The sequence below is a fragment of the Manis pentadactyla genome, chromosome X (assembly GCF_030020395.1).
Source record: "Manis pentadactyla isolate mManPen7 chromosome X, mManPen7.hap1, whole genome shotgun sequence".
Lineage (NCBI taxonomy): Eukaryota > Metazoa > Chordata > Mammalia > Pholidota > Manidae > Manis > Manis pentadactyla.
In genome coordinates, this window is record NC_080038.1 from 86810536 (window position 1) to 86832208 (window position 21673).

The 21673-nt window shown below is 33.1% G+C and overlaps 1 protein-coding gene across 4 annotated transcripts in view; it reads left to right on the top strand.

Annotated features, from left to right (window-relative positions):
* Window positions 1–21673, top strand: part of PCDH11X (protocadherin 11 X-linked) — an 821697-nt gene that overhangs the window by 55811 nt on the left and 744213 nt on the right. For all 4 annotated transcript variants that reach the window (XM_057495790.1, XM_057495792.1, XM_057495791.1 and 1 more), the window contains one exon: window positions 16578–17161. In XM_057495790.1, the coding sequence (XP_057351773.1) occupies window positions 16578–17161 (584 nt within the window). The remainder of the gene's footprint in view (window positions 1–16577; window positions 17162–21673) is intronic.

The window sequence follows — 21673 nt, forward strand, 5'->3', positions numbered from 1 at the left end:
CAGCCATAAAAGGACTCACTATCTACTAAGAACAAAGCATACAGTCATTAAACCATGTAAATACAATTTTAAATCAATTAAAATTATATAAAATATGGAGTCAATGACAATGAGATATTTTGGCTTTACATACGAAATTGTGAAATTCTTTAAAGCTATAGCATTGCATATAATTAACACTCATTATGCAAATGATGACAGGTTTATGATTAAAACTTATTTCAATTATAGAATGCTATAACAAAATATCACAGAGATGAACCCTAACCCTACCCACCTTACCTTAATGGGGAAAATGAGGCACAGAATGATTACATGACTTGTCCAAGGTCATCACTACTTAAAGAGAGACTTAATACCAGAATTCAAGTCCAATTTTTCCCCACAGTGTTAGACTTATTTGGCTTAGTGAGTGGAAAACATATAAACACTTTTGTTTATTTTCTTTAGTTTGACAATAACAACAGCAACAACTGCAAACACACACAGTATTTATTGTGGTTTCAGGAACTGTTGTAAATGCTTTACATAAGTTAATTAGTTTTCACAGTAACTCTATGAGGTAGATACTATTATGTCTATTTTATACTGAGACAGAGAATTTTAAAAACTTGCAAAAAGTCACACAGCTGGAGAGAAAAAAGATTAAAGATGGCGGTGTGAGAGGAGAGAAAGAGGCTTCCTCCTAAAACTGGATACAATTAGAAAGTGTAGTGGGCACAACTAATCCTGAGAGAGCAACAGGAAAGAGGACGACGCCAGACTGCATATACCTGGAGAAAAGAGCAGACCTCACTGAATGGGGTAATATACCAGAGCTATGGCTCCGCAGGACCCAAGCCCTTCCCCACCCCAGCTCACCAGTGGGAGGAAGAGAAATCGAGCAGGGAGGGAGTGGAATGCTCAGGCTGCTGAATAACTAGCTCCAGAGATCTGCTCTGGGAGCACAAACCTACATTTCATGGTGCTTTCATGAGACTCGCATGACTACCAGGATGGAAAGTTAATATAGGCAGAGTTCCTGGGGAGACTGGGATTCTGGCTGCTTGTGGAAAGCAGTGATCCATATCCGGCTGCGCTGGGACAAAAACTTATACCTGTGTGACTGGCCCACTGGCTCAGGCAGTGCAGACAGGCACAGGAGCCACGAGGCCGGGAACAGCTCTTTCCTCCCACCAGGCACTAGAAACACTCCCCTGCAACCCCTGACATAGCTTCAGGGGCTAAGAAGATCCAGAATAGAGCTTCTGGGCACTAGAGGGTGTCATATACAAACATGAAACGCCAAAGGAACCTTGACCAGAGTAAAATTATTAATACAACTCCCGAGAAAGATTTAAATGATATGGGCCTCGTGACTCTTCCTGAAAGGGAGTTCAAAATAAAAATCATCAACATTCTAATGGAGGCAGGGAAAGACATCCAAGAACTCAGGAATGAATTCAGGTTGGAGATCCAGTCATTGAAGAGCACGAAGGAGGATATGAAAAGCAGGTTGGATAAGGTGGAGGAGACAGTAAATGAAATAGTAACTATGGAAGAGGAATACAAAGAAGCTGAGGCACAGAGAGACAAAAGGATCTCTAAAAATGAAAAAATATTGAGAGAACTGTGTGACCAATCCAAGAGGAACAATATTCACATTATAGGGATACCAGAAGAAGAAGAGAGAGAAAAAGGGATAGAAAGTGTCTTTGAGGAGGTAGTTGCTGAAAACTTCCCCAATCTGGGGAAGGAGATAGTCTGTCAGGCCACAGAGATCCACAGATCCCCCAACACAAGGGACCCAAGGAAGACAACACCAAGACACACAGTAATTAAAATAGGAAAGATCAAGGATAAGGACAGACTGTTAAAAGCAGCCAGAGGCAGAAATAAGATCACATACAAAGGAAAGCCCATCATGCTAACAACAGACTTCTCAGCAGAAACCTTACAGGCTAGAAGGGAGTGGCATGAAGTATTTAATGCCATGAAGCAGAAGGGCCAGGAACCAAGATTATGTTATCTGGCAATATTATCATTTAAATTTGAAGGAGGGATTAAACAATTTCCAGATAAGCAAAAGCTGAAAGAATTTACCTCCCACAAACCATCTCTATAGTCTATTTTGGAGGGACTGTTATAGATGGAAGTGTTCCTAAGGTTGAATAGCTGTCACCAGAGGTAATAAAACCACAGTAAAGAAAGTAGAACAGCTAATTACAAAGCAAATGCAAAATTGAATTAATTATCACCAAAGTCAATCAAGGGATAGACAAAAAGCACAGAATTTGATACCTAATATATAAAGAAAGAAGGAGGAAGAAAAAGGAGGAGAAATAGAAAAGAACCTTTAGATTGTGGTTCTAACAGCATACTAAGTGGGTTAAGTTAGACTCTTAGATAGTAAGGAAAGTAACCTGGAACCTTTGGTAACCACGAATCTAAAGCCTGAAATGGCAATAAGTACATACCTATCGATAATCACCCTAAATGTAAATGGACTGAATGCACCAATCAAAAGACATAGAGTCACTGAATGGATAAAAAAACAAGACCCATCTATATGCTGCTTACAAGACACTCCACTCAAACCCAAAGACATGCACAGACTAAAAGTCAAGGGATAGAAAAAGATATTTCATGCAAACAATAGGAAGAATAAAGCAGGTGTTGCAGTACTAGTATCAGACAAAATAGACATCAAAATAAAGAAAGTAACAAGAGATAAAGGAGGATATTACATAATGATAATGGGCTCAATCCAACAAGAGGATATAACCATTATAAATATATATGCACCCAACACAGGAGCACCAACATATGTGAAACAAATACTAACAGAACTAAAGGAGGAAATAGAATGCAATGCATTCATTTTAGGAGACTTCAACACACCATTCACTCCAAAGGACAGATCCACCAGACAGAAAATAAGGACACAGAGGCACTGAACAACACACTAGAACAGATGGACCTAATACACATCTATAGAACTCTACACCGAAAAGCAACAGGATACACATTCTTCTCAAGTGCACATGCAACATTCTCCAGAATAAACCACATACTGTGCCACAAAAAGGGCCTCAGTAAGTTCAAAAATATTGAAATTCTCCAAACCAACTTTTCAGACCACAAAGGTATAAAACTAGAAATAAATTGTACAAAGAAAGCAAAAAGGCTCACAAACACATGGAAGTTTAACAGCACGCTCCTAAATAGTCAACGGATCAATGACCAAATTAAAATGGAGATCCAGCAATATATGCAAATAAATGGCAACAACAACACAAAGCCCCAACTTCTGTGGGACAAAGCGAAAGCAGTCTTAAGAGGAAAGTATATAGCAATCCAGGCCTATTTAAAGAAGGAAGAACAATCCCAAATGAATAGTCTAAAGTCACAATTTCCAAATTGGAAAAAGAAGAACAAATGAAGCCTAAAGTCAGCAGGAGGAGGGACATAATAAAGACCATAGAGGAAATAAACAAAATTGAGGAGAATAAAACAATAAAAAAAATCAATGAAAACAAGAGCTGGTTCTTTGAGAAAATAAACAAAATAGATAAACCTCTAGCCAGACTAATTAAGAGAAAAAGAGAATCAACACACATCAGCAAAATCAGAAATGAGAAAGGAAACATCACAATGGACCCAACAGAAATAAAAAGAATTATTAGAGACTACTAATAAAACCTATATGACACGAAGCTGGAAAACCTAGAAGAAATGGACAACTTCCTAGAAAAATACAACCTTCCAAGACTGACCAAGGAAGAAACACAAAATCTTAACAAACCAATTACCAGCAAAGATATTGAAGCGGTAATCAAAAAACTACCCAAGAAAAAATACCCTGGGCCAGATGGATTTACCTCGGAATTTTATCAGACATACAGAGAAGATATAATACCCGTTCTCCTTAAAGTTTTCCAAAAAATAGAAGAGGAGGGAATACTCCCAAACTCATTCTATGAAGCCAACATCACCCTAATACCAAAACCAGGCAAAGACCCCACCAAAAAAGAAAATTACAGACCAATATCCCTGATGAACGTAGATGCAAAAATACTTAACAAAATATTAGCAAACCGAATTCAAAAATACATCAAAAGGATCATACACCATGACCAAGTGGGATTCATCCCAGGGATGCAAGGATGGTACAACATTAGAAAATCCATCAACATCATCCACCACATCAACAAAAAAAAGGACAAAAACCACATGATCATCTCCATAGATGCTGAAAAAGCATTTGACAAAATTCAACATCCATTCGTGATAAAAACTCTAAACAAAATGGGCATAGAGGGAAAGTACCTCAGCATAATAAAGGCCATATATGATAAACCCACAGCTAACATCATACTGAACAGTGAGAGGCTGAAAGCTTTTCCTCTGAGATCGGGAACAAGACAGGGATGCCCACTCTCCCCACTGTTATTCAACGTGGTACTGGAGGTCCTAGCCACGGCAATTAGGCAAAACAAAGAAATACAAGGAATCCAGATTATTAAAGAAGAAGTCAAACTGTCACTATTTGCAGATGACATGATACTGTACATAAGAAACCTTAAAGACTCCCCTCCAAAACTACTAGAACTGATATCGTAATACAGCAAAGTTGCAGGATACAAAATTAACACACAGAAATCTGTGGCTTTCCTATACACTAACAATGAACTAATAGAAAGGGAAATCAGGAAACAATTCCATTCACAATTGCGTCAAAAAGAATAAAATACTTAGGAATAAAACAATAAAATAATGGAATAAACCTAACCAAGGAAGTGAAAGACCTATACCCTGAAAACTATAAGACACTCTTAAGAGAAATTAAAGAGGACACTAACAAATGGAAACTCATCCCATGCTCTTGGCTAGGAAGAATTAATATTGTAAAAATGGCCATCCTGCCCAAAGCAATATACAGATTTGATGCAATCCCTATCAAATTACCAGCAACATTCTTCAACGAACTGGAACAAATAGTTCAAAAATTCATATGGAAACACCAAATACCCCGAATAGCCAAAGCAATCCTGAGAAGGAAGAATAAAGTGGGGGGATCTCACTCCCCAACTTCAAGCTCTACTACAAAGCCACAGTAATCAAGACAGTTTGGTACTGGCACAAGAACAGAGCAACAGACCACTGGAATAGAATAGAGACCCCAGATATTAACCCAAACATATATGTTCAATTAATATGTGATAAAGGAGCCATGGACATACAATGGGGAAATGACAGTCTCTTCAACAGATGGTGCTGGCAAAACTGAACAGCTACATGTAAGAGAATGAAACTGGGTCACTGTCTAACCCCATACACTAAAGTAAATTCGAAATGGATCAAAGACCTGAATGTAAGTCTTGAAACCATAAACCTCTTAGAAAAAAACATAGGCAAAAATCTCATGGACATAAACATGAGTGACTTCTTCATGAACATATCTCCCCAGGCAAGGGAAACAAAAGCAAAAATGAACAAGTGGGTCTATATCAAGCTGAAAAACTTCTGTACAGCAAAGGACACCATCAGTAGAACAAAAAGGTATCCTACAGTATGGGAGCATATATTCATGAATGACAGATCCGATAAAGTGTTGACATCCAAAATATATAAAGAGCTCACCCACCTCAACAAACAGAAAGCAAATAATCCAATTAAAAAATGGGCAGAGGAGCTGAACAGACAGTTCTCCAAAGAAGAAATCCAGATGGCCAACAGACACATGAAAAGATGATCCACATCCCTTGTCATCAGAGAAATGCATATTAAAACCACAATGAGATATCACCTCACACCTGTAAGGATCACCACCATCCAAAAGACAACCAACAACAAATGTTGGCAAGGTTGCAGAGAAAGGGGAACCCTCTTACACTGCTGGTGGGAATGCAAATTAGTTCAACCATTGTGTAAAGCAGTATGGAGGCGCCTCAAAAAGCTCAAAATAGAAATACCATTTGACCCAGGAATTCCACTTCTAGGAATTTACCCTAAGAATGCAGCACTCCAGTTTGAAAAAGACAGATGCACCCCTATGTTTATCACAGCACTATTTACAATAGCCAAGATATGGAAGCAACCTAAGTGTCCATCAATAGATGAATGGATACAGAAGATGTGGTACATATACACAATGGAATATTATTCAGCCATAAGAAGAAAACAAATCCTACCATTTGCAACAACATGGATGGAGCTAGAGGGTATTATGCTCAGTGAAATAAGCAGGCAGAGAAAGACAAGTACCAAATGATTTCACTCATATGTGGAGTATAAGAACAAAGAAAAACTGAAGGAACAAAACAGCAGCAGAATCACAGAACCCAAGAATGGACTAACAGTTACCAAAGGGAAAGGGACTGGGCAGGAGAGGTCGGAAGGGAGGGACAAATGCAGGGAAAAAGAAAGGGGGCCTTACGATTAGCATGTATAATGTGGGGGGTGCATAGGGAGGGATGTGCAACACAGAGAAGACAATATTGAGTCTACAGCATCTTACTACACTGATGGACAGTGACTGTAATTTGGTTTTTGGGGGGGACTTGGTGAAGGGGGATTCTAGTAACCACAATGTTCTTCATGTAATTGTAGATTAATGTTAATAAAATGAATTTAAATTTAAAAAAAGTCACATAGCTAATAAGTGGTGGGTCATATATTCAAAACCAAGCAATCCATTTCCATAGCTCTTGCTACAAAATTGTAAATAAAAATTTTAAACTATTTCATCTTGCCAGGGAAGTTTATGTTTGGATATAATAACATTTTGTGACTGATTTTTAAGTAGGGTATAATAATTTTTTATTATTTGATGTTTAAGTAGGGAAATGAATGATTGTCTCAATTTCCATGTCAAATATATTTAGCAGTAACTTTCAATGAATGGTTTTGCCAAAGTGTATATGAATCAAATCCCAAATGATTTGTTTGAAGATATCATAATGGTCATAAAAACAGTTCTAGGAATGAATCCATATGGAGCGTTTCAGTTCTCTCTGTTACAGAAAAATTTCCACTTGTTTTTAGAACTGGAAGATCAAATGAAAAGTGTATGTAAACATTGCCTCTATGAAATGGCTTCTTTTTGTGAGCATGGTGGAATTAGCTGTTAATTTTTTCGTATATTTAATAATAACTGTATAAGCCAAAATGATTTTATATTTTCTCATAAATATGGTACACAACACAGAAATAAAAGTTCTATTTTTTTCTGTTTTGTTTTAGTATGTGGATTCAGTTGCTAGTTTGAAAGTAATACCATACCCTATAAAGAGCATATTTTGACACTGACGTGTTAACATATTTGACATATGGGAAAGACATAGGTAAAAGTGAATAGAAAACAATTAGAGCAACGTAATATAGTAGATGTGGAAAAGGTAAAAAAAATACCTAATGCACAAAATGCCCATGTAAATTTACTGTTTTATGTCTACTGATATAACTAACTGTAAAAGTTATCATATAAAAATTTAAATGAAATTAGAACTTAGGTCTTCCTCCACACATTGCTTCTATCCATTTTTTTTTCAAATTGAATTGAAAGACAGTAAAATTAAAGTTGATGACAGCTGACTCTTAAGAACTAGGAATTTTAGGGAAAAAAGGGACTAGGAGCAAGACTGGGTATTGCGTATGGAAACTGAAGGATTCTGTTTCTATTTCAGTGTGTAATGGCTTTTACTAGTGGTACAACTTACTTTGTCTACGTTCTTTATACTCTGAGAGCCTTTTCTTTACTCAAAGTTATTTCTTTCTTAAAATATATATATATGTGTGTGTATTACCTAATATATATATTACATAAATTATATTTTTATATATATATATAAACATAAAAATTAAAAGTCAGCAATATTAAGACTGTATGCAGCACTGTGGAGAACTTGGAAGTCAAAGATGAAATATGCACAAAAATACAAATATGAAAAAATTTGTAAACTGTAGTATCCAATATATATCAGTGCTCTGAATGTTCAGAGAAGGAAGAGAGCAATGTGGACTTTGGGATAATAGAGAAGTATTGAAACTGAAATGATAATTAGATATATTACAAAACAGTGGCATATGTTATATGATTCTACATTACAGGCACTTGTTTATTGCATGTATGCATTTTTGGTATTATAAAGCAAGACAAACTTACACAGCTGTCTATTAGAATATTTACGCCATACCCTTCAGTTTGCTGTCTGAGGTACTTGAAGAACTGATGATTTCTTTCATGCATCATATTCTTCATACTATCAGTACAAAGATTATGATGGTGGTAAATCAGGAGAGCATGGTGAGAATTCCACACTTCTATTGACCCTACCCAATCTACTAAAAGCTATAAAGTGAGTAGTTGTATTGGTATATTCTTCAGAATTTTAGTGTCTCAGATACAGTACACTTATTTATATAGTATTTCCCATAGGTTTTACTGAGATCGTATAATGTTTTATGAAAATAATTATATTTTAAGATACTATTTATTTGTAACTATAAAACTGCATATTTTTTTCTCTCAGAGGATCTCAAGCAGTGTGATTTCTAATTTAAAATGAGGGGAAATTCGTTTCTCCTTAAATTAACAATTTGCCAATCTCTTAAAAATATTCACTACTGAATAGTTTCAAGATTTAATATCATAAAATGGTTTTCATTCCTAAATGATCTGATAATAAATTTTACTGCATCATTTCAATTTATCCTTTTTTTTTTGTTTCCTGCCTGTGAATTGGGTACCCCAGCCACCATTTTGCTTTCTTGTGCATGCATAGCTCAAGATTATCTTCCTCTTGCTCTAGATCAGCACTGCCCAATAAAGGTTTTTGATGATAGAAATGTTATGTAGTCTGCACGGTCCAATACTTAGCCCATAGCCACATTTGCCTGTTGAACACTTGAAATTTGCCTAGTGCAACCAATTAAATTAATTTAATTTAATTTTAATTTTTATAGTTATATATGGTGAGGGCTAGTATACTGCTCTGCAAAACTCCAGATGCTTATAGTCTAAATATGCCTATAGTGTGGAAAAGAGACTTCTTTTTTTCTTTTCAGGGCATAATCATTTTTCCTTCTAAATTTTTGTGCCATCTATAATATCAAGTCTTTATACAAAGTGATTTTCTCATGAATAGCACTGGCTTTTATTTTCCAGAGTTGTAAGTTTATAGGAAGAATTAATGCAGCATGTGATCGCGATTTCCTAGAGTGAACACCAGTGATAGCAAGTGTGAAATAGTTCTGGTTGTGGCAGCACCATTAAGGATTTGAATTTCTTTGAGAAGGAAAAACAATCTTGCAGTATTTCTAATATTTCTTAGAATAATAAGAAAATTTGAGGACAATGTTTTACATTTACCACATATATAGAAATTATAATTTACCTAAAATGAGTCTATAGCCATTTCTTCACTTATTTCATGCTCTATTTCAAGTTGAAATCATCACAAGTTGTAATTCTAAGAACCAAAAGTATTTTGGTACATAAAAGTAACACAAATAATTTGAGCTTGTAATACTTAATAGAAAGATTGATGTCTATTTTTCTCTCTTTAGCAAACTTTTTCAAAACTAATGCCCAATTTTCAGAAAAGAATCACAACTTTCATAAATAAGCCAAGTTCAAATTGTATTTTTCATAAGCAGTGCAATAGCTAAATTAATAAAAATTATATTTTCAAATCATGCCTAGGTACAAATATCTTTTTGGTTTCCATATGCATTAGTGTGGGACAGGGTAAAAGTAATGCTTATCAGGACTGCCTTAATATGAGAATGTATCTGAGCACACCAATTCCATTTCAATTATTGTTTAATGTAATGGCATTTCATTTGGCAATTTTCATTGAAACTGCACATACACACATGCACAAGCAAGGACATACCTTTACAGTGAAACACAAAGATTATTATTAACTTAAAAAATGAAATATCCATGGTTAGGGTTTAGCTAACATTTGGTAGTCCAAAGAACAAAATGGTATCCAATTCTGTGGAGATGGAAGTTGTGTACTCTTGATTTCTCATTGGACAGTTGCTTAGAGTCATTTTGAAATTAATGGACTGCTTGATTTATAAACATAGCACAAAATTCTTCTTCAAATATGCTGGTCTGTTACTATGTAGAGGGAAGACTCTTTACTTGTAATGAGAAAGCATGGAGTATGGTGAGTGAAGGCTACTGATGAAAGGAATCACTTTTAATTCTTTCATAAGCCTGAGTGGGATTTGTGGTAATCTGAAGTGAAAAATGTGATAAAAAGAAAAATCAATTTAATTTATTTGTTTTATTTCAATAAAGTTGATATACAGTATTATGTTGTTTTTGGAAAAAATCAATTTTAAATAAAAGGAATCTATAAATATTTTGAAAAGTCACAGAATTAGTTAACTATTTTCTTTACCTATACTTGGGAAAATTGTTTGCCTAAGAAAAACTTAGTATAAGTTGTAATGAAAGTGCTTGCAGGAGAAGATTTTCCTTAAAATATACTCTTATCATATATCTTCAAAAAAAAACAGAATACATGAAATAATGAACACTCTAAGTTGCTGTATATCTCCTATTGTTTTTTGGAGTCTTTGCCAGTCCTTATACTAACATAATCTTGCAAAAAAAAAAAGTTCAAAACAAAAGAAGTAAAAACCCAAAGATCTAATAAATATTTCTTAAGCACTTATTATTTATTTGGTATAGTGCCTCTGCACTGCAAAGCTAAATACAAAGACCCACTAATAAATTTAGGTATACATTTGCTAAATCAGTGCATTTCCTTAGGTATTAACTGAAAAGAAAAAGAAAGGAAAAATAGTAGAAATACTTAACATTTATAATGTGTGTGAGCTATTTGTAAATACATTCGAATTCTGTTATGGACATGATTCTTTCATTAAATCCAGGCTGAACCCAGAACATAAATTTATTGTACAAATTAAGAACAGACAAGTAGTAATGTTTAATTTAACTATTGAATGCTAATTCTATTTAAAGCCAGAATTCTGCATAATTATTTTTCTGCCCTAAATTAAATGTATCAAAATGTGGCCTGTATGTGTCTCATTCATGGTTCAAATGGTTTTCTATCCATTTATTCATTTTTAACTTGTCATCCAGTTTGTTTTGATTTTGAAGTGACACAAGATAAAAATAGTATTAAAATATGTGTAAAATAATAAGAATTAAAAGGAGAAGGGATTTTTGTTGAGCCTTTAGGTTAATGCACCTGTTATAAGGCAGCTGATAAACCAAGTAGCAAGATTGGTTTTTAAAATGTTGCTTTGTCATTTTTGCTTAGTGGTTTATGATGTGTAGCTACTTATTGTGGGTTTATGTCACCCCAGTTATCTTACCAGGAATAGCTTCTTTGTCTCTCTGGGTATATGAATGCAGCTATTAAGGATGAAAGTAATCTCTCTGTTTCTTGAAACAATGGGTTGGTAGATACTATCCATTCCCTTATAACTAATATCTTATCTTGATTCATTTTTCAGACTATCATCTGGAATCTTGTTTTCAACCACCATTTCTAAGATTCTGGTGGTATACCTCACTTATTTTTAACTATCAGTTTTATTGCATCATGATTTTGATAAATTCAAAAGTGACATAAATAAAAAATATGTCATCACTTATTTTTTCTGGATAGACTTATATTGTTTTATTAATTCATGGAATAGGAATTAATAAAACTAATCACTTATCCTTACACATCTAAGAATCAAAATATGCTATTCAACAAATTCCCAGGGAATTCATGGATTTATCCCATTTATTTGCCTTCTTAAAACATGATCATGTGGAGGATTTAGAGTGTGAAAAATTAATGCCTATTTGATATAAACATTTAATATATAAATTAATGCCTACAGATATTTATATATACCACAGAATTGTTATAAAGATTAACTTAAATAATGGATTCAGAATCATTTATAGCAATTAAAATGCTACATCAAATGGAAATTATCCTTCAAACCTTGGTGAATCTAAGATTTATTTATTATGATATAATATGATACTTATGGACCAAATATATTAAAATAATAGATACTGAAATAATCATGATTAAATTCACCCCAAGGTGACAAAAGGATATGTGATGGTGGATAAGTTTTATTTTTTTGCCATACAAAATATGTTTCTTGCCTGATTAATCTATAAAGCTATTTTGCAAATGCTCCCTAAATCATATAAAAAATCCAGAAAATTAATATAAAAGAGCAACCCTCATAACTTGTTTTATAAGTTCTGTTTGCGCATTGATTATTAACAGTTTGAAACTCTGTTAGAGAATACTGCACTAACTGTTGTGAAGTGTTAGAATGAATTAACAAAAACATAAACATTTTAGAAAATGAAGCAACAGTGATAGAATACACTTCTTGGAGAAGATTAGACCCAAATGTGAAAATCAGACCAGTACAAAAGTTTGTGGAATAAAATTTATTTAAAAATACCAGTTGTACAGAATTAAAGAACCTTATTAAGTCTTTCATTTTGACATTTCAAGTTTCAGAATTCAGAGAAAACAGTTGTGTCAAAAAGGACTGCGAATGCACCTACTCCACTCTACTCTTTGTGGTCAGTCCCTTCGAAAGTAATTGAGGTTATCAGCTGCTGCACTTTGTCTTTCTCCAGATGTGGTTACTTTTCCTGCAGTGTCCTAGATTTCTTCCAGTCAACCTTAAGAACTGCCTTACTGTTTCCCCAGTCTGCAAAAGAAACTTTGATTATGCGTGAGAACAAGAACATAGAAGTAACAATGTAGCACATGCTGGTTGTTTATACATTTTTTATTTCAGGAGACATTCAAGTAATTAGAATGATGGTAGCTAACTAAATAGAGTTAGGATCATGAGTAACATAGATATTTCTTATTTTCATGTTAATACCTAAATACGTATTATTTTTAACAATTTGTTATTGTAGTATGTTGGCCACTCATTCATATAGAATTAGTTTAAGTATATCACAAATTAAACACAGAACTGTAATGAAGCAAAATGTAACAAATATATCAGGGAAATCATGCCTTGGAATTTTGACAAACCGTTTGAATATTGAGTCTGAAATCTCTAGAACTGCTTATAGCAGAGACTTAGTTCCCCTCCCTAACTTACCTTTTTAGAGCTAAATTGCTCAGAAACTATAAAATGAACTTGCATTCATGCTTTTTATATCTTCAAAATTTGATTATTTTGTTTCTGTTTTTGATTTCTCTGTTGATGATTGTTTCCTTCTATGACTGTTGCCTACCCAACCACCATGTATTACCTATAAAAAATATCACTTAATAGCACTGATACTACTGAAACTCATAGAAAATCTTAATTCTCTCTGTCTGCTTTCATTGTACTTTATCAATTCCCAAATTTACCTTGGACCATAGTAAGACTGGGATGTGGGAGAATGCTAAGGAAATTTAAGGTTATCTTATTATTTGTTCATGTGAGGGAGAAAATTCAAGCCAAGTAAAGTATGTGCATAGGAATATTTCCCCTGGATATCTGAGTTAAATTCATAATGCTTCCATAAAACTAAGCAGTGATTCTTTATATCCTAATTTAGTAGCTACATTTCTGTATTGGTCATCCAAAGAATTAATATCAGAATTTGAAAGGGAAACCTTTTTAAATTTAAAGATAACCATACATTTTCAAGTGGAGCTGAAATCTGGAGATTGAGGTTATTAATAATGCATGTTCACATCTTGTTAGAGGCAGAGTTGAATTTGTTATACATTGGTTGAACACTGAATTAAAGAAATTCTAGAATATTTATATTATCAAATATAAACACTGTGAGGGCAAGGACTTTTTCCTGTTATGTTCACTGATTTATTCTCAGTGTCTAGAATAGTTCCTGGCACATAAAATTTGCTTCCTAAATACTTGTTGAATAAGTGACTAACCTTCATGAAAATAATTTCTACTAGAGGGTAGATATTCCTTCTAGGTTTGCAACATGTATATTTGCTTAAATTATAGAAATGACATTGTATTTTTTCCCCAAACTTTTCCTGGCTTTTGGACCTCTGAAAGAATTTCAAGTGATGAAATATATTTTGATATTTTATTTGATGTTATTAAAGGGTAGAGTAGAACAGATTTAGTATGGATTGGGAGAGGGGGACTGCTTGGAATTAGGTCACTTTCTTAATTTCTACTCTTATGTAGAGATATTGCAACATGCATGCAATGTTTTTATAAATGATCTATAGTAGTCTCCTGCCAGTTGTAATAATGTATAATACCTAAGGGTAAGATAAGAATAGAGTGGTAGTTTTAATTCCAGTTGTCACTGTCCCATTATTTCTGCTTATGTTTGCATGGTATTTATAAAATCACACACATAGACATTCAATTTTTTAAATGTCCTAGATTTACAATGTATAGGACACATGTATATGTATGCTTATTAACTCACAGTAAGTATCAAGGGAATGAATCTTGAGAAGGTTTCTATATTATGTAATCCCAATGCTCATTACTGAGCAAATGATGCTAAAAATATCACAGGCAATAGTCTTTTTGTTGTTTACTAGGATAGAAAATGTTTTCAGCATTAGCATTATTCACTTAAAATGTTTTATAAATGGTACCAACTGCTCAACAAAGGGAAGTGATTGGACCATAATATATAATTTTTAAATTATATGATAAGAATTTATAAAATGAAATGTTTCAAGTTTATCTAGTTTATTTCTTGGTTCTATTCATAACCCAAACCATTTCAATTGTTGCAACAAATGGATTTATTCTATTACTTACTGCAAATAACAATTTCTTTTTCCCTACTTTTGTATCTTCTGTCTCATCCACACACGTTTTTTAAAATGCTGATGCACAGCTGTACAATGGGAAACTCATTTAATATAATAAATTATTTGGTATAACGAACCCATTATATCTGTAACACTATGGATATTTATTTACATCATTTCATAAGTTTTCCCATTTTTATATCATTCCATGAATGCTTTTGTTTTTATAGAACCATTACTAAAATTTTGCTACTGTTATTGATCACCAATAAATATTAAGGACTTCCTTAATTAGATACCTATGTGCATTAATAGTTTTCTGTAATGGATTTTTAAGTGACTATCTGTCAGCTGATCCTTTAAAACTTCTGAATGCATTGATAGTTGCATTAATTCCTATTTAATTTTAAAAATGTAACATCTGATAGGGTTTAGTGCAGTGTGACACAAATTTCATTTTGTGTTGATATCATATATTACCTACAAATAACGTGCAGAAGCACATCAAAATGTTTCATTTCACTAGATAATTAAAAGATATTTAATATACCAAATTTATCCTACATCAGACAAATGGAGAATAAGAACTGAGAATTAATAAAGGAAATTGAAGAAAAATTTGCAAGTTATAAGCAATAAAATTTCTCATTGAATATTATCAGAATGACAAGAGAACTGAAATAATTAAGCATATTTCAGTGAGTGAAAAATAATAAGCACAGGAGAAAAATCAGCCAAAAACATTGTTTTTTGACCTACTATTTTAACTCAGTAAAGGGTGTTAAAATGCCTTTTTTATTTTTAAACTTTAGTTGGGCTGTTCCTTGTAGTTGGGTGATCCTCATGTCAGTTTATAGATGTGAAAATCCATTTTCATATGAAAACTACTCTCTGCAATGCATAAACAAATTCTCAAAGTTGGGATGTCTTCTGCTTTAGCTCTCCCATTGAATGTTTGGATGTTGTCTCCTAAATCATTAATATGTATATCTAAACTGGTGATCCAACTTCAATATCAGTACCTCCAAAGAAAGGGAATTCACTATCTCTTGAAAATCAGTTTTTTCCCCCCAGAATGCTTAACAGGCAGTTGTTAATGTTGATCTGAAAGTTGCCTCCTGTGATTTATACCTGTTCTTATTCTTCTCATTCAAAGAAAGAAAACTTTAATCCCCTTTTCACATGATAGTTTTTCACAAGTTTGGGCATTTGTCACTCCAAACCTTCTCTCTCAGGGGGCTCTTTTACATTAATCCTAACTTTGTAAATCCCTCATACATCATGATTCTTTGTCTCCTTTTATCTAGACTGACTTTTACATTTTGACGAACACATGGAATATTGTTAAAACATTCATTACCAATAGGAGAATTGCATTTGAAAGCTATATTATAGCAGAGAATAATATTTTTTGTGATTGGTAACCAATGTCCCTTTACTTTTTCTTAGCTGTTGAATTATTTTAAATTACTTTTATTACCTTTAACTATCTTGGTAAATAATAATACTAACTTTTGTATATTTTATCAATGGTGAACACTTTTATAAATACTCTTGGTCACTTAATTACTGTAGGTATCTTGTTTATCTTTCTTTCATCTTAATGAAAAAACTCCTAATATTAAATTCAAAACAAATTTATCATTAATTTATTTAACAGTGTTTATAGTGCTAGTATTTTCATTTAATGATTTTGCTTTAAAACTGAGCATTTAATTAATATTTAATCATTGGCTTTAATAATTTCTTCTTCCTCTTCCTCTTTCTCTTCCTCTTTCTCTTCTCTTCTTTTTCTTTTCTTTTTTCTTTTCTATTTGACAGTTTTCTGTGAGTTGATACAAAGAACTATCACAATTGTGCCTGGTATGGACTTGTTGTCCGGGACGTACATATTTGCGGTCCTGTTAGCATGCGTCGTGTTTCAGTCTGGCGCCCAGGAGAAAAACTATACCGTCCGGGAAGAAATGCCAGAAAACGTCCTGATAGGCGACTTGCTGAAAGACCTCAACTTGTCGCTAATTCCAGACAAGTCCTTAACAACTCCTATGCAGTTCAAGCTAGTGTACAAGACCGGAGATGTGCCACTGATTCGAATTGAAGAGGGTACCGGTGAGATCTTTACTACTGGAGCTCGCATTGATCGTGAAAAATTATGTGCTGGTATCTTGATGGATGCCCGTTGTTTTTATGAAGTGGAGGTTGCCGTTTTGCCAGATGAAATATTTAGACTGGTTAAGATACGTTTTATGATAGAAGACATAAATGATAATTCACCATTATTCCCAGCAACAGTTATCAACATATCAATTCCAGAGAATTCGGCTATAAACTCTCGATATGCCCTCCCAGCAGCCATTGATCCTGACATAGGAATAAATGGAGTTCAAAACTACCAACTAATTAAGGTGAGTTTTAAGAACATTTTGTTAAAGATGGCTTATATTTTAAAGACAAACAAAAAAAGATCTTGAAATTTTGAGTAAGCCATCACCACACTTTTTTTTTAAATTCTAAGCAAAGCATAGTGAAGGAAATGCATAAAAAATTTTTGCAATTGCATGGGGTTTATTAATGTTCAGTTTGTGTGTACTCGTTTTCAAGCAGCTGTTTGTGCTTCCCTAATCTATTATACCGGTCAGACAAGAAGTTCAGCCCTGTGACTTACAGGTCAATAACCTCCCCAGTAGCTTATTTTTAATCTGTCTAGTGGTGCCTCTGCTACAAATTTGACCTAAATATGCAAATCTAAACATTAAGAATGAACCCACAAACCAGACTTACCAATTTTTCTCAATGATTATTTTATATAGAAAGCTTTATCTTGCCATTTGAAAAGATGCAAATAAATTTATTTGAGGGGTAAATAGAATATTTTTAGTACTAGCACTTCTACACATATATAAAATAATAATAAATATTTTCATAATGATTTCAAGTCAAAGCAGTATCTTCAAGCATTTCTTGAGTCATAAAAATGAGATTAAATTTTAGCCAATGTGTTGTTAATATTAAGTATTTTCATTTTGTTCAAGTTCTTTGAAAACAGAGTATTCATGTGCTGTAAAGGGTAAGTAAGATTTTTGGCCAAAAAGTTTCAGTATTCTGGAGAACCTATTTTGGCTTGATTTGGGTCATGGGCTGGGGATGGCACAGGGAAAAATAGGTGGAATATATTCTGTTCATCATATAGAAATACATGGAAAGGGACTGCGTTTATCAGGTGAATGAGCGATTCTTTTAAATTACCTATATGACATACAACGTAGTAGAAAATTCAGATTTGGGTATGTGAAATAGTACAGTGCATTTGAATGACCATGGAAAATGTGTAAAAGAACAAATGTGCAGGTATAATACAGATATGGTCAAGGGATTTTTGAAGTTTTGTAAACATTTTGTAGCTATCCATTAACTGAATTATGATTAACATAATTACCAATGTTAAAAAAATATTCAAAGAGCTGATGCCAATATGCTGCAAAGTTATATTTGTTTAAAAATGCATCCAGAAATTGAAGGTTACAAATATCTTGAGTAAATTCAAGTTAAATGAAGACTTGTGTGTGAGTATATGAAGTGAAAACAGAAAGAGAAGGAATAGATTTAAAAATGAGCATTTTTAGATGAGGTCCCTGCCATGGTACTCCCTTATGTGGTGAAATGGAAAAATATGCCAGACTCAGAAAGACATGGATCACAATTTTGTGCCTACCACTGACTACACATACCATCTCCAGCTTAATTTTTCCAACGTTTAGTTTCTTCTATCATAGTATGAGAAGATGATATAAACATCTTGGGATGCTTGGGATGCTTGGCAAAATTGGGAAGAATAAATACTAAGTAGGGATTAGATACACCTGCAGACGATATTTGGTGATGCTTTAAAACATTGACTGTTTATAGAAATACGAGGCTTACAACTTCAAATACTAAGTTGTGTAGCAGAGTGGATAGTAGGTGTAAAGCAATACTGTTCAATAGAACTTTTTGCAGTGAAGCAAGTTCTATAATCTGTGATATCCAATATGGTAGCTACTGGCCACATGTGACTATTGAAATGTGCTTAGTATTACCAAGGAACTGAATTTTTAATTTTTATCTTAATTTTAGTAGCCACGTGTGGTTAGTAGATACTAGTTTGGATGGAACAACTGAAAAACAGTTTCTTTGGAAAATAAAAATTAAAAGGTAAAATAAAAATGGGACCTTACCAAATTTACATCAAGTTGTTAGCAATAGGTCTTAGAGCCACTTAACCATCCTGACAAATGTGTTGTTTTGAAGTGCAGTGTTTTACACACAGAATAATTTTTCCAAGTGTCCCTCAGGGCAGCTTAATGAACTTCCAAGAAATTTCCCATTTGTCTTGAAAGCTGCTTAACAAAAAACAAGTAAACCTACTAGCAAAATTTTAGCTTTGTTAAAAATGTGTTTTCATCTGAATTCCTTTGAAATATTGTTAGCAAATGACGAAAAGAAAGGCTCCCAGAGGTTCTTAGATGAGTCTTAGAAATAGACATGCTCTAAAATTTCATTCTACCTTAGAATGTGTGATAAAGCAAAAGCGAGCTATATGATGTACCTAAAGTACTGGGGCATTTGTATGGTCCATGGACAAATACTGTCCTGACTGCTTTTTTAAAATAATAAGCATGAACATAAAACATAGCCCCAGGCATGCAGAGGGCCATAACAAGGGCAATGTTAACTGAGTGAACTTTGACTTAGAAAAAGGTCTTGTCATGAAAGGGGAATGTATGCTGGGGTGATAGGAAGATTAAATAAAAAGGAAAGAAAACATGTTATGATTCATCCACAAACTTTAATAAATGTTATAATTTGAAGGTAAGTAGGCCAAATGTAAATTTCATTTTAAAAGACCCTCTGTCTGAAAGAATAGGATGAGAACTTAGTTAATATTAATTTGTTCTATTTTTGTTGAATAGACAAGACTAGCAAAATTACAGTTTATCCTAACTGGGGAAATACAAAATTTATATGAATTGTTCAGATAGCAAAGGAAGATAAGGGGGAGATACGGAGAAAAATTCGATGGAAAAATAGGTCAGTTTACAAATGAAGGAGTATTGTTATTGACAATTCTATATTAATGAACTGAAAATAAAGACAGTGATAGAAAAGATTTATTAAATGTATCTAAAGTATATATAAATACAAAATAGCATAATGCTTAAAACTTAGAACATTCGTCTTCAAAACTTTCTTATAGAAATATTTTAATTTCTTTTTTTAAATTTATCTTCAAAACTTTCTTACAGAAATATTTTAATTTCTTTTTTTAAGGATTTAATTTCATTTTTTATGGTGTTACTTATGCTTTGGCATGAACAAGGAAAGCATTATTATTCCACATTAAAGATATTTGGAAAAAGCATTTCAGAGTAATATTTTATTTTGTTTAGGCTCATATGACTAGTAAATGATAGAATTGCGTACCAGAATAAGGTCTTCTGACTTTTAGGTTTGACTGAACAGGTAAGTTTGAGGGTGGGGATCACAGCAAGTTCACGATGTAAGTGGAAGGAAGAAGAAAAAGTAAAAAAGAAAAAGAAGAAATTAAAAAAATTGAGGGATTAAAGAATGAAGTGATTGCCAAATGATTCTGCTTTGTAGAAAGAAAATTATGTTAAGATTAAATTTATGTCTATGATCTTGGCAAGATTAATTTTCAACTTTTTAAGAAATTAGGTTACTCTCTAAAGGACAAAAGATTCATCTATGAAAGTTTGTGATGTTGGTTGCCACTTTAAAAAATATCCAGATGTGAAATCGGCTCTTTTCCTGTGTTTCAAGTGAAGGCATGCTATAATGAAACTTCCCCATGATATTATGATATAATTTCCCTTAATTTGGACTACCTATGCTAAAGATTTATATACATATATATATATACCCATGTGTATGTATATATGTGTTTATATATTGTATTTTAATTATTATAAATATACATATTTTATGTATAACAAATATATCATTTATTAAATATGAATAATTAAAATATATTGTTTATATAAATTTTATAGATGCTTTTAATATATTTTGTAGTCTATATACATGTATCTGCATCTATTTATCTATCTATCTATCTGTCTCTCTATCATCTATCTAATATATATATTCCATTGAGCCCTTGCAGTATTTGACCAAGCTATTGGCTAGGAATAGGAAATTACAATATCTCTTTAAATTTCTCTTTATTATTCTATGGCCTGTTATTTATAAATCATTATTTTTTCATATTCCAAGTCTTGTTGACAGGAAACCAATATTTTCACACACACAAATAAACTTCAAGCACCCAATCATATATGGATATAAACCACAGGGACCTACTACTTCCCATGGTTGGAACTCAGAGGAAATTAGTTTGTGTAATGATGTTACATATGTCTTCATTTTCTTCTTCAGATTTCCATCTTATCTCACAGTAGTAATATTTCTACAGTAGCCAATGACAGTGTGTTGATCATTTTCCTTGAGGCAAGCATGACAACGTTTCAAAGGTTGACAGTTTGTGCTGACAGAGCCTGAAGATGAAGTTTTTTTCAGACTGTGAGCCCACTCACAACCCTCACCTGTTTTTGCCCATCCTAGAAAGTGTCCTTATCTTTTCCTTCAACCTCAAATAAAATTGAATCTTGGACAGTCTTTTCAGATAGTCAAGATTTTGTGCCCTTGTTTCTATTTCACTTAAAACGAGATATATTTGGTCTTTACTTTTAGAACTAAATGAGAGCTAAACATCTTCCCTGTTGATCAACAGCTTGCATTTATGTAAGGTAAGATATGATTTGTTTTAAAAGCTGGGATTAGAAAATTCAAATTGTGAAACTCTCACCTACCATTAGATTTATTAATCTTGAATTAAATTGCCAAAAACGAGGCAGAAAATA